At 42.6% G+C, this 14,513-nt stretch overlaps 1 protein-coding gene across 5 annotated transcripts in view; it reads left to right on the top strand.

Annotated features, from left to right (window-relative positions):
- The window catches only part of FYCO1 (FYVE and coiled-coil domain autophagy adaptor 1), an 82,827-nt gene that overhangs the window by 12,816 nt on the left and 55,498 nt on the right, over positions 1-14,513 (top strand). For all 5 annotated transcript variants that reach the window (XM_027097008.1, XM_027097011.1, XM_027097009.1 and 2 more), the window contains 2 exons: positions 1,572-1,697; positions 5,565-5,671. In XM_027097008.1, coding sequence (XP_026952809.1) covers positions 1,572-1,697; positions 5,565-5,671 — 233 coding nt within the window. The remainder of the gene's footprint in view (positions 1-1,571; positions 1,698-5,564; positions 5,672-14,513) is intronic.

Below are 14,513 nucleotides of genomic sequence, written 5' to 3'. Positions count from 1 at the left end.
TCTCTTGTCTCCCTCTTGGCTTCTTCATCAACATTCAGGACGCAGCTCTGAAAGCTCAGTGCAGCCGTTGAGCCCTCCTGGTTAGACTGAAGGTCAGAGCCATCCCCAGCCTCCAAGTGTGATCCTCTGAGGAATCAGAATGTTGCCCCTCAGGATGGTTTTGGGAATCGAGAACATTCTTCAGAGATTTAGGTCATCTTAATGCAGGTCACAAGGTCTCTCTGTATAGCAGGGATCTTAACTTTGGGGGAGTCACGTACCCCTTTGGCAGTCCGGTGAAAGCTATGGAATCTCTCCCCAAACACATGCATACACATGCAATCACACATTTTCTAGGAGTATGCGGACCCTCTGAAGATTATCCAGAGGCCCCTGTTTTAGAGCCTCGCTCCTCAAAGTGTGGTCCATAGACCAGCAGCATCGGCATCACCTGGGAACCGGTTAGAAGTGCACTCTTGGTCCCCACCTTGACGTGCTGAATCAGGATCTCTGAGGTCAGCTCAGGAAGTTTTCTTTTAACATGTTTACAGTGTAATGCTTATATCTGCTTGGTTCAAGAAGCACAGATCTAGAGAACTCTGCAGATGTGGAAAAATACAGGCAACTACAATAGGCAGGAAGGAAATGGACCAATATGATAACAGAAGTTATCTTAGGGTGATGGTGTAGGCATTATAATTTTTTCTTTTCTTTTTTGTTTTATCCAGTTGTCCTAACAATGTATGCAAATCTTTTATAATAAAAAAATGCTATAGAACATTACGTTATAGGAAGATATCCTCTATCATTTTGAACACCATAAGTTTGCAATGTCACCTCCCACCAACGTGTATAGGATGAGAGCCCACTGGACGAGGTGTCTCAGTGTATTGAAGGCTCACCTTTCATGTGCCTTTTTTTTTTTTTAATTTTTATTAGAGTATAGTTACTTTACAATGTTGTGTTAGTTTCTGCTGTACAGCAAAGTGAATCAGCTGTATGTATACATATATCCCCTCTTTTTTGGTCACATGCCTTTTCAACTGGTTCTGTTGTTTTACATTATGAAAGTATTAATAGGGCGCTTTTTTTTTCCAGCCCATTTTGGTTTTAGATTTGAAATGGCTCATGGCTGACATTTATTTGGATTTATTCTATGTATATTAAAACAGTAATGAAACTTGAGTTGAGTAACGGATAAAATGTCACTAACACATTTCCCTATGTCAAGACATCGTTAACACTCTTCATGTTACCCTTAAAACGTTTCATTTGAGTTTCTTTACCATGTCTTAATAGCACCTTTGGTGTCTTCCACCCAACTCTATACACAGAGGTCCCTTTGGGCGCCTGTTATTCCTGAACCTCACTAGTTGTATGACCTTGAGCTAGTTACTTAACCTCTCCTAGCCTCAGTTTCCTCACCTGTAAATTGAGGGCGAAAACCCCCTCATTCACCAGTAAATAAAAATAATGCCAATAAAGGGCCTTGCCCAGTGCCAGGCAACTAAGAAGCTGTCATTATTCATCGTTTAAATGGTGGGATAAATAGCAGTGGGTTTGGACGTCCTCACTCTCCTTTCCCTGCCCAGTTTGATCAGAAAGAGAAGGCCACCCTCCTGGGCAACAAGAAGGACTACTGGGATTACTTCTGTGCCTGCCTGGCCAAGGTGAAAGGAGCCAATGACGGGATCCGATTCGTCAAGTCTATTTCAGAGGTAAGCAGAGAAGCCAGGGACCTCACCTCTTTCCCTTGCCTGCCTTAAACCTCTCTCGCAGAGACCTTTGCTGCAAACAGCCAAGTGAGGAAGTGAGGGTTTACGTGTAGGAAGGAAGTAAAGAAATCCAGTCCAGGTATATGCAGTGCCCACTGAGAGCTCTGGGAAGCCACCTAGGTGAGTGTTTACCAAGCCGAGGAGTGGCTCAGTCCTGACTGTATTAGACCCCAACCCAAATGTAACCTAACAGGGTGGGCTGCTCACATTGTGGTCTGCTCATGGTGCCCCCGAGAGGTGTACAGCCTAGGACACCTTTACCTTTTTTAGAAGAATCGGTTTCTTAGATAAAATTCTTAGAGTTTGCTAGGCTACTTTCCCTATGATTTGCCCAGGAAACTTGGATTTAAAATGAAGAGTGATGTGGGATCTTGAGAGACAACTAAGCAGCTTCGCACATTAAGTTCTGAGCCCCTCAAGAGCAGAATGCCATGGCTTTGCTGTTTTACAAAACTCCAGATCAGCAACAACACGCATACTCTGTCTCTCTGTCTCTGTCTCTCTGTCTCTGTCTCTCTGTCTCTCTCTCTCTCACACACACACACACACACACACACACACTAGCCTAGTCCATCTGGGAGTGAAGAACTTTGCGCATTAAGGAGCAAGTAATCCCCTAGATTTGAGGCAGGAGCCCTAAAGGGTTTGTATATTTCATCTTTCTTTGCAGTATCTCATGAGTAAGTCTAAGGTCCCTTTGAAGTTGGCAGACATGCTCCTTGGCCAGCCAAGGAGGCCACAGGGTCAGGTGCTCTGGGAAGAACTCCCTGGCCGTGCCAGCTGGAGCCAGGTGGGTTTCTCCTTATAGCGAATGATGGTGTTAGACACGTGGACACTGAGGGCTGGGCATTTTCCACCAGCTGTACCTTCTGACAGCTGAGAAAATGAGGAAAGATCCTGGCTCATAGGAGTTGGTTTAATGTCCAGGTAGTACAGATACGTCCCGTGAGATCTTGCCTGGTGGGACATTCAGGTGCATGATTAAGTGTTGTATCGCTTCTCAGTATAGTGCAATGAGTTCTGATTAGATGCTAACAAAAATTAAGAAAGTGGATGATGAAAGTGGACCCATGATCTCAAAAAGTTCAAAAACAAAAAAACCCAACAAGGCTATGCAGTATATTCATTTGCAGTATAAGGGAACTATTACTGTTCCCTTCCCCAAAGGATGTTTAAAAAGACCTTTTTTTAAAAAAATAATAAATTTATTTATTTATTTATTTTATTTTTGGCTCTGTTGGGTGGTCTTTGCTGTGCGCGGGCTTTCTCTATTTGCGGCGAGCGGGGACTACTCTTCGTTGCAGTGCATGAGCTTCTCATTGTGTTGGCTTCTCTTGTTGCAGAGCATGGGCTCTAGGCGTGCGGGCTTCAGTAGTTGTGGCACGTGGGCTCAGTAGTTGTGGCTCGCAGGCTCTAGAGCACAGGCTCAGTAGTTGTGGTGCACGGGCTTACTTGCTCCATGGCATGTGGGGTCTTCCTGGACCAGGGCTCGAACCCGTCTCCCCTGCATTGACAGGCGGATTCTTAACCACTGCGCCACCAGGGAAGTCCCTAAAAAGACCTTTTAAAATAGCTCCTTTTACATATATAATCAGTTCAGTTAATAGGCCTGATTTAAAATGTAGCCTCAACTCTTTGCCTTCAAAAAATTAAATGTTCTAAATGCTGTTACAATGGCCATTTTATTACTAAGGAGAAGCCCCAGGACATCCCTGGTGGTGCAGTGGTTAAGGATTCGCCTGCCACTGAAGCAGACATGGGTTCGAGCCCTGGTCCGAGAAGATCCCGCATGCCGTGGAGCAGCTGAGCCTGTGCGCCACAACTACTGAAGCCCTCATGCCTAGAGCCCATGCTCCGCAACAAGAGAAGCCACCACAATGAGAAGCCCACGCACCACAAAGAAGAGTAGCCCCCGCTCTTCTCAACTAGAGAAAACCCGCGCACAGAAACGAAGACCCATCACAGCCAAAAATAAATAAAAACAAAAAAACAAGCCCTTCCCTTGGGAGCTTACAGACATGGGCTGTTATGTGGGGTTCTTTTTAGATGCTGCAGGGCCTATGTGTGGGTGTGCATTTGTGTGGCCAGTACACTTCACTTCAGGATGCCTTGCTCAGCTGTTCTCGGCTGCCTGGGTCTCCTGGTTATCACCACTGAACACTTTGTTCTCACCTCACTTATCAGTGGAAAAGCATTTGGACATAGGGATGTCATCAAGATTCTCCCCTGGGCATCTGTCTTGATACACTCCCCACGGACGTGCCATGGTGGTTTTTATAAAGCCACGTCAGGCTGCTGCCCACCTTCATTTCCAGACCTCCTGGCTATACCCCAAACCCACAAAACTCACATGGAAAAAATGTCTTACAGCCTCTTACATAAATGTCTTCTGAGGTTTCACACCTTCTTATTTTTTAAAACTACTTCATATTGTGGTATCATTTCCTCGAGTCAGCAATGAGAAGGCATATAGCTCTGAGCTAAAAGGTGCTGGGTACCGGGATGTTTATAGCATCATGAATGTGCCGGTGCTTGAGGCCATACCTCATGTTTCCTGTCTCATTCCAGCACCATGGCTGGCTTCTTAATAGGATGGAGGATTAGGACCATCTTTTGGTCAAACCACTACCGTCCCTTCCCCCAACCACCAAGTTAAACATTTCTGACCTTTGAAGAGGTGAGGAGGGAATGGGTCTTGGCTTACCCTGCTCAGAGCCAGCACCTGACAGAACAGGTGCATGTGGTAGGTTGAGAGGTTTTGAGTTCCTGCCTACTTATCTTGAGCTTCTGGGGCTGAAACATTGGGAGCATGAATCCTAATTTGATCAGATCTACATGGCCCATGGTCCATCCTGGCAACTAGGGCCAGAGTCTGTGACCAGCATACCCCACCACCATCACAACAAGCTTCCAGAAACCTCTTTAGAAGCCATGTTTTGGCACTGTGGGGAGAGTTTTTGAAGACAGGCCTGCACCTGGACCCTCCGTCCACCTCAGACTTCCTGAAACAGAACCACACCCATTTTTCATTACTTCAGTGTAACTGGGCCACCTAGAAACACCCCTGCCCTCACCCCCTGGGCACCTTATGACTAAATGCAGTGTGTTGGTATAGCTGAAAATAAATCCAGCTAGGAAAGCATTGACAGATATGTGGATTTTAGTGATGGTTCCACGAGGACACAGAGGAGGCAGTTATACATCCATCACAAGTCCCCCTAACACTCCTCTGCCTTTTGCCCTCCTCTCTCTTGCCCCTTCCACATGGGCTCCAGCCAAGCCCCTTAGGCCTCTTCCCCTGCATCTCTTCTCCCAAAACTTCAAAAATAAGCCCAGGCATTAGCTAAACTGAGACCGTCTCTTCCTCTTCAAGTGTACTGGTATGAGAAGCCCTTCATTTACCTCCAAGCTGTTTTGTAAATATTCCAAATTAAGTCAGACTGTTTCATCTCTGACTCTAAACCCAGGGATTCTGATGGAGCAGAGGAGGAAGAATGACATTCCGGTAGAATCCACAGTAGATATTTGAGCCTTTTGTGACTGTATCTTCCTTGACACGTATGCTGGAGTCTACAGATTATTCTCAGATGGAGGCCTGCAAGACATCCACCCACTTTAGGCCTCCCTCTGTGGGGTGACATTCTCAAATGTTTTGTGTTCTTTGAGGGACGTAAGTGAAGGTTATGTGTAGGGTAGGATTGGGTGACATTTTCTGCCCTGTTTTGTTTCTGCTTTTGTCAGCCATCCATGAGGCCTGTATTTGGAGTTAGGCTAACAGCTCTTCATTTCTATTTTATCTACATTTTCCAGCTCCGAACATCTCTGGGAAAGGGAAGAGCATTTATTCGCTACTCCTTGGTGCACCAGAGGTTGGCCGACACCTTACAGCAGTGCTTCATGAACACCAAAGTGACCAGGTAAATACATGACAGTGCTGGGCTTTACCCCACACCATTCAGAAATGACCCAAAGTCCCCTCACTAATAATAACGATACAACTTAAAGTCAGATGGAGAAAGACAAATATCATATGATGTCACTTATATGTGGAATCTAAAAAACAGTATGAATGAACGTATTTATGAAACAGAAACAGACTCACAGACATAGAAAACAAACTTATGGTTACCAAAGGGGGAAGCGGGGAGAGGAATAAATTGGGAGTATGGGATTAACAGATGCACACTACCATATGTAAAATAAACAGAGATTTACTGTATAGCACAGGGAACTATATTCAATATCTTATAATAAGCTATAATGGAAAAGAATAAAAAAAAGAATATAGATATGTACATGTATATGTGTAACCAAATCACTTTGCTGTACACCTGAAATTAACACAGTATTGTAAATCAACTAGACTTCAATTTAAAAAAAAATGGTGATGCTAGTTACAATACACAAGATGGAAGCCATCAATGTCCAATGATGGGAGGCTGTTAAATTACAGCAAATTAGGGCTTCCCTGGCGGCACAGTGGTTAAGAATCTGTCTGCCAATTCAGGGGACACGGGTTTGAGCCCTTGTCCTGGAAGATCCCACATGCCGCGGAGCAGCTAAGCCCGTGCGCCACAACTACTGAGCCTGCGCTCTAGAGCTCACGAGCCACAAATACTGAAGCCTGCATGCGTTAGAGCCCATGCTCCACAACAAGAGAAGCCACTGCAATGAGAAGCCCGTGCACGGTAACGAAGAGTAGCCTCCACTTGCCGCAACTAGAGAAAGCCGCGTGCAGCAACAAAGACACAGTACGACCAAAAAGAAAAAATAATAAATAAATAAATGAATTTATTTTTAAAAATTACAGCAAATTATTTTAAATGACATAACAAGGCATCATTTAAAATTGCAATAAGGTATACCAAAACCTGAGATGAATTACCATATTTTAGTATATGTTACCACCCTTTTGCTAATATAAATATGATTTAAGTAGCGCCATGACTGTCCAGGTTAGACTGTATAGGGTTAAAGGAGGAACTAATTATGTAAGCCTTGATAGCTGCCCAAGAGTGAAGAAGAGGTGGTCTCCCCTCCCCAGTTTTTCTTTGATTATAAAAATGTAGCCTACTCTGTTCTTGGGGCTGCTGCGCTGCCTTGCCTGCCCACTTGTATCTCTCACAAGTTTCCTATGCTAATAAACTCACTCTTTGCCTGCCAAATAAATAAATAAAATTGCAATAAGGAAGTCTGTATAGCAACAAGGAAAATAACAATATAATAATCAATGAAAAAGAATGCAAATCTTATCTATCCTAATGGCAACAATGAAATTACAAAAATATATATAAAAGAATTAGAAAGTATATGAGAACATGAGGAGGCGGAGTCAAGAGGGCGGTGTGGGAAGACGCAGAATTAGTGTCTCCCCACAGCTAGGGTGCCTGCCAGCCGCTGGTGGGGGACTCTGATGCCCAAGGAGATGGGAGGAAACCCCAGAGTGAACCAGTAGGGGGACTGAGCAGGGAGGAGAAGTGGAGGCCAGACAGGATCAGTGCCCCTGAGGCCGGGGAGATCAGGAGAGGCAGGTGGGAGGGACCACCCAGGAGGAGCAGAGGGCATTTGCCCTGCCAACTTGAGTCCAGGAAGACTGCTGGGCATCCAAGAAGCCCGCTGGGCTCCCAGGTGAGGTCCCCTGCCCTCTGAGACCAGGGGTGGGGAGCATGCCTGGGCCCCTTCTGTTCCTTGAGCCTAAGCTGCACCCCAACAGCCCCCGGGGTGTTTTCCAGCCCTGTGGGTCCTGAGCATTGGCCCCACCCACCACCCAAACCTCACCCTTGCTTAGGCCCCACCCTCCACAGGCAAGGCCTTTTCCCTCCCTGTTTTAAATTTTTGTTTATTTTTTTTCTTTTCCCTCCTCTTTTTTACTATTGTGGTACTAATGTACCTTACGGTTGTTGATTCATCTATATTTTTATTTTTATATTTTTCCTAACATATCTGTTAGTTTCCTAGTCTAATTTTATTTTTTACTTCGCTATTGTTGTATGTTTCTTTCTTTTCCTGCTGCCCCAGGCAGCTTGCGGGATCTTGGTTCACGAGCCCAGGGTTGGGCCAAAGCTCCTGCAGTGGGAGCTCCAAGTCTGAACCACTGGACTAACAGGACCTCACACCCCAGGGAATATTCTTTGGAGTGAGGTCTCACGGAGCTCCTCATCTCAGCACCAAGACCCAGCTCTACCCAATAGCCTACAAACCCTAGTGTTAGAAGCCTCAGGCCAAACAACCAGTAAGACAGGAGCACAATCCCACTCATTAAAAAAAAAGTGAGATGGCAAAAAAATACGTCACAAATGAAGGAGCAAGGCAAAAACCTACAAGACCAAATAAGTGAAGAGGAAATAGGCAATCTACCTGAAAAAGAATTCAGAGTAACGAGAATAAAGATGATCCAGAATCTCGGAAATAGAATGGAGGCATGGATTGAGAAAATACAAGTGTTTAACAAAGATCTAGAAGAACTAAAGAACGAACAAACAGAGATGAACAACACAATAACTGAATTACAGTAGAAGGAATCAATAACAGAATAACTGAGGCAAAAGAACGAATAAGTGAGCTGAAAGACAAAATGGTGGAAATAATTGCTGAGGAGCAGAATAAAGAAAAAAGAATGAAAAGAATTGAAGACAATCTCAGAGACCTCTGGGACAACACTAAATGCACCAACATTCAAATAATAGGGGTCCAAGAAGAAGAGAAAAAGGGTCTGAGAAAATATTTGAAGAGATTATAGTTGAAAACTTCCCTAACATGGGAAAGGAAATAGTCACCCAAGTCCAGGAAGCACAGAGTCCCATACAGGATAAACCCTAGGAAAAACACACCAAGACACATATTAAACAAACTAACAAAAATGAAATTCAAATAAAAAATATTAAAAGCAGCAAGGGAAAACCAAAAAATAACATACAAAGGAATCCCCATAAGGTTATCAGCTGATTTTTCAGCAGAACCTCTGCAAGCCAGAAGGGAGTGGCAGGATATACTTAAAGTGATGAAAGAGAAAAACCTACAACCAACAGTACTCTACCCAGCAAGGATCACATTCAGATTCAATGCCAAAGTCAAAAGCTTTTCAGACAAGCAAAAGCTAAGAGAATTCAGCACCACCAAACCAGTTTTACAACAAATGCTAAAGAAACTCCTCTAAGCGGGGAAACACAAGAGAAGAAAAAGGCCCACAAAAACAAACCCAAGGGCTTCCCTGATGGCGCAGTGGTTGAGAGTCCGCCTGCTGATGCAGGGGACATGGGTTTGTGCCCCGGTCTGGGAAGATCCCACATGCTGTGGAGCAGCTAGGCCCGTGAGCCATGGCTGCTGAGCCTGCGCATCTGGAACCTGTACTCTGCAACGGGAGAGGCCACAACAGTGAGAGGGCCGCGTACCGCAAAAAAAAAAAAAACAATTAAGAAAATGGTAATAGGCACATACATATCGATAATGACCTTGAATGTAGATGGATTAAATGCCCCAACCAAAAGACACAGACTGGCTGAATGGATTCAAAAACAAGACCCATATATATGCTGTTTACAAGAGACCCACTTCAGACCTAGGGAAACTTACAGACTGAAAGTGAAGGGATGGAAAAAGATATTCCATGTAGATGGAAATCAAAAGAAAGCTGGAGTAGCAATACTCATATCAGATAAAATAGACTTTAAAATAAAGAATGTTACAAGAGACAAGGAAGGACACAACATAATGATCAAGGGATCAATCCAAGAAGATATGACAATTATAAATGTTTATGCATCCAACATAGGAGCACCTCAATACATAAGGCAAATGCTAAAAACCATGAAAGGAGAAATCGACAGTAGCACAGTAATAGTAGGGGGCTTTAACAGCCCACTTACACCAATGGACAGATCATCCAGACAGAAAATAAATAAGGAAACATAAGCTTTAAATGACATAATAAACCAGATAGATCTAATTGATATTTATAGAACATTCCACCCAAAAGTGGCAGAATACACTTTCTTCTCAAGTGCACATGGAACATTCTCCGGGATAGATCACATCTTGGGTCAGAATTGGAGCCTCAGAAAATTTAAGAAAATTGAAATCGTATCAAGCATCTTTTCTGACCACAATGCTATGAGATTGGAAGTGAATTACAGGGAAAAAAACTGTAAAAACCACAAACACATGGAGGCTGAACAGTGCGGTGCTAAATATCCAAGAGATCGCTGAAGAAGTCAAAGAAGAATAAAAAAATACATAGAAACAAATAACAATGAAAACACAATGACCCAAAACCTATGGGATGCAGCAAAAGCCGTTCTAAGAGGGAAGTTTATAGCAATACAATGTCACCTCAAGAAACAAGGAAAATCTCAAATAAACAATCTAACCCTACACTTAAAACAGCCAGAGAAAGAAGAACAAAGAAAACCCAAAGTCAGTAGAAGGAAGGAAATCATAAAGATCAGAGCAGAAATAAGTGAAATAGAAACAAAGAAAACAATAGCAAAGATCACTAAAAGTAAAAGCTGGTTCTTTGAGAAGATAAACAAAATTGATAAACCCTTAGCCAGACTCATCAAGAAAAAAAGGGAGAGGACGCAAAGCAATAAAATTAAAAATGAAAAAGGAGAAATCACAACGGGCACTGCAGAAATACCAAAGATTATAAGAGACTACCAGAAACAACTATATGCCAATAAAATGGACAACCATGAAGAAATGGACAAATTCTTGGAAAGGTACAATTTTCCAAGACTGAACCAGGAAGAATTAGAAAATATAGACAGACCTATCACAAGTAATGAAATTGAAACCGTAATTAAAAATCTTCCAACAAACAAAGGTCCAGGACCAGATGGCTTCACAGGCAAATGCTATCAAACATTTAGAAAAGAGCTAACACTGATCCTTCTCAAACTCTTCCAAAAAATTGCAGAGGGAGAAACACTCCCAAATTCATTCTGTGAAGCCACCATCACCCTGATACCAAAACCAGAAAAAGATATCACAAAAAAAGAAAATTATAGACCAATATCACTGATGAACATAGATGCAAAAATCTTGAACAAAATACTAGGAAACAGAATCCAACAGCACATTAAAAGGATCATACACCACAATCAAGTGGGATTTATCCCAGGGATGCAAGGATTCTTCAGTATACGCAAACCAGTCACTGTGATACAACACACTAACAAATCAAGGAATAAAAACCATATGATCATCTCAATAGATGCAGAAAAAGCTTTTGACAAAATTCAACACTCATTTACGATAAAAACCCTCCAGAAAATGGGCATAAAGGGAACCTACCTCAACATAATAAGGGCCATATATGACAAACCCACAGCAAGCATCATACTCAATGGTGAAAAACTGAAAGCACTTCCTCTAAGATCAGGAACAAGACAAGGATGTCCATTCTCACCACTGTTATTCAACATAGTTTTGGAAGTCCTAGCCACGGCAATCAGAGAAGAAAAAGAAATAAAAGGAATCCAAATTGGAAAAGAAGAAGTAAAACTGTCACTGTTTGCCAATGACATGATACTAAACATAGAAAATCCTAAAGGTGCCACCAGAAAACTACTAGAACTAATCAATGAATTTCATAGGGTTGCAGGATACAAAATTAATGCACAGAAATCTCTGGCATTCCTATACACCAACAATAAAAAATCAGAAAGAGAAATTAAGGAAACACTCCCATTTTACCATTGCAACAAAAAGAATAAAATACCTAGGAAAAATCCTGCCTAAGGAGGCAAAAGACTTGTACTCAGAAAACTATAAAACAGTGGTGAAAGAAGTCAAAGATGACAAACAGATGGAATATACCATGTTCTTGGATTGGAAGAATCAATATTGTGAAAATGACTATACTACCCAAAGCAATCTACAGATTCAATGCCATCCCTATCAAACTACCAGTGGCATTCTTCACAGAATTAGAACAAAAACTTTTACAATTCGTATGGAAACACAAAAGACCCCGAATAGCCAAAGCAATCTTGAGAAAGAAAAATGGAACTGGAGGAATCAGGCTTCCTGACTTCAAACTATACCACAAAGCTACAGTAATCAAGACAGTATGGTACTGGCACAGAAACAGAAATATAGATCATTGGTACAGGATAGAAAGCCCAGAGATAAACCCACACACATACGGGCACCTAATTTATGACAAAGGAGGCAAGAACATACAATGGAGAAAAGACAGCCTCTTCAATAAGTGGTGCTGAGAAAACTGGACAGCTACATGTAAAAGAATGAAATTAGAACACCATACACAAGAATAAACTCCAAATGGATTAAAGACTTAAATGTAAGACCAGACACTATAAAACTCTTAGAGGAAAACATAGGAAAAACACTTGTTGACATAAACCACAGCAAGATCTTTTTTGACCTACCTCCTAGAGTAATGGAAATAAAAACAAAAATAAACAAATGGGACCTAATGAAACTTCAAAGCTTTTGCACAGCAAAGGAAACCATAAACAAGACGAAAAGACAACCCTCAGAATGGGAGAAAATATTTGCAAATGAAACAATGGACAAAGGATTAATCTCCAAAATATACAAACAGCTCATGGAGCTCAGTATCAAAAAACAAACAACCCAATCCAAAAATGGGCAGAAGACCTAAATAGACATTTCACCAAGGAAGACATACAGATGGCCAACAGGCACATGAAAAGATGCTCATCATCACTAATTATTAGAGAAATGCAAATCAAAACTACAATGAGATATCCCCTCATGCCAGTTAGAATGGCCATTATCAAAAAATCTAGAAACAATAAATGCTGGAAAGGGTGTGGTGAAAAGGGAACCCTCCTGCACTGTTGGTGGGAATGTAAATTGATATAACCACTACGGAAAACAGTATGGAGGTTCCTTAAAAAACTGAAAATAGAACTACTATATGACCCAGCAATGCCACTACTGGGCATATAGCCTGAGAAAACCATAATTCCAGAAGAGACATGTACCACAGTGTTCATTGCAGCACTATTTACAATAGCCAGGACTTGGAACCAACCTAAATGTCCATCGACAGATGAATAGATAAAGAAGATGTGGCACATATATACAATAGATATTTCTCAGCCATAAAAAGAAACAAAATTGAGTTATTTGTAGTGAGGTGGATGGACCTAGAGTCTGTCATACAGAGTGAAGTAAGTCAGAAAGAGAAAACCAAATACCGTATGCTAATGCATATATATGGAATCTTAAAAAAAAAAAAAGTACTGATGAACCTAGTTGCAGGGCAGGAATAAAGAGGTAGACATAGAAAATGGACTTGAGGACATGGGGTAGGAGGTGAAGCTGGGGCAAAGTGAGAGTAGCATCGACATATATACACTATCGAATGTAAAATAGTTGTCTGGCGGGAAGCAGCAGCCTAGCACAGGGAGATCGGCTCCGTGCTTTGCAATGTCCCTAGAGGGGTGGGATAGGGAGGATGGGAGGGAGGCTCAAGAGAAAGGGGATATGAGGACATGTATATGCACGTGGAAGATTCGCTTTGTTGTGCAACAGAAACTAACAGTATTGTGAAGCAGTTATACTCCAATAAAGATCTATTTAAAAAAAAGTATATGAGAACATGATTTGATAAAGGATAGGATTATGTATATTTTTCTTTTTAAATTATTGTTTTTGCAGTGAACAATTCTTCAGCACTTTCAGCACGTATTAAAGTGTATAACATCTCTGAAACAAGTTCAGAAGACCTCAAATAAATGTGATAAACTAAACAATAATAATGACAACCACAGCAGCAGTGCCTGTCTGTGTCACACCCTGGCACAAGCAGGGACCTCCCCCTATCATCCTCCTCTCCCCTTCCCTACCACAGTCCTTGGCGCACATTGGGCAGTTAGCACTGAGCTGTCACAGGTGAGGAAAGTGAGGCTCAGAGAGGCCAAATGCCTTTCTCTGGGCCCCACTGATGCTGAGGCAGAAAGCAGGAGCTTGGGTCTAGGTCTCTGAACTTCTAATGCCAGGTAGTTTCCTCTGGTGGATGGCAGGTCCTTGGTGCTGGCACTAATGGGCAGACCCCACTGGTCACCCTGGACCAGTGGGTTGCAGCCTTGGCCTCTCATCAGAATCACCTGTGGGGTTTTTAACACCAACGAGCCTGGGGCCTCACCTGAGACAGAGTCAGCACCCGCCCCATGGGTCTGGGCTCCCTGGGGATTGTGATGAGTGACCAGATTGGGAGCCTTTGTGCCCCTAGTGCTGAAGCCTCAGCAGGAGGGGAAGGAGGAGGGAGAGGTGGGGTTGAGCGTGTAAGGCGGGGAGAGGGTGTCAGATTAGGAGCCGCAGATCAGCTGCCAGTCAGCTGAACCTCTTTGGCTTGCCCGGCATCCCTTTTCCAGCTCTGCCTCCCCTCTACCTCTGGAGTGTTCTTCCAGTTAATTAAAAGAAATACTTCTGAATTAAAGGAAGACCATTGGGGGGGAATATTTTGTTTCATTTTGTCCCCTTTAAGATTGATTTGCATAAATGTGTATTGCTCTTGCATGTGCCAGGCTTTGTGAATGCATGTGAGTTGAGAACCTTTGCACAGTTGATTTGAAGGTTATTTTGTTGTGATGTTTGGTGAAAACTGTCATAAACAGCTTGACTCCCAGTGTATCCCAGTTCAGCCGAGTAGCTCATTAAACTCATCAGTGTTGTCTTTTTAATTCTTATTGCTTCACGTGAAGTGAAACAACTACCACTTCCAAATGGAGATGTTTTGTTCCTTGGCTTTTATGTTGGTGTCTG

Source organism: Aethalodelphis obliquidens, unplaced genomic scaffold (genome assembly GCF_003676395.1).
Source record: "Aethalodelphis obliquidens isolate GAN/ISIS:26980383/991018 unplaced genomic scaffold, ASM367639v1 scaffold111, whole genome shotgun sequence".
NCBI lineage: Eukaryota > Metazoa > Chordata > Mammalia > Artiodactyla > Delphinidae > Aethalodelphis > Aethalodelphis obliquidens.
The sequence above is the reverse complement of the archived record's forward strand: the minus strand, read 5'-3'. Positions and strand labels throughout refer to the sequence as shown.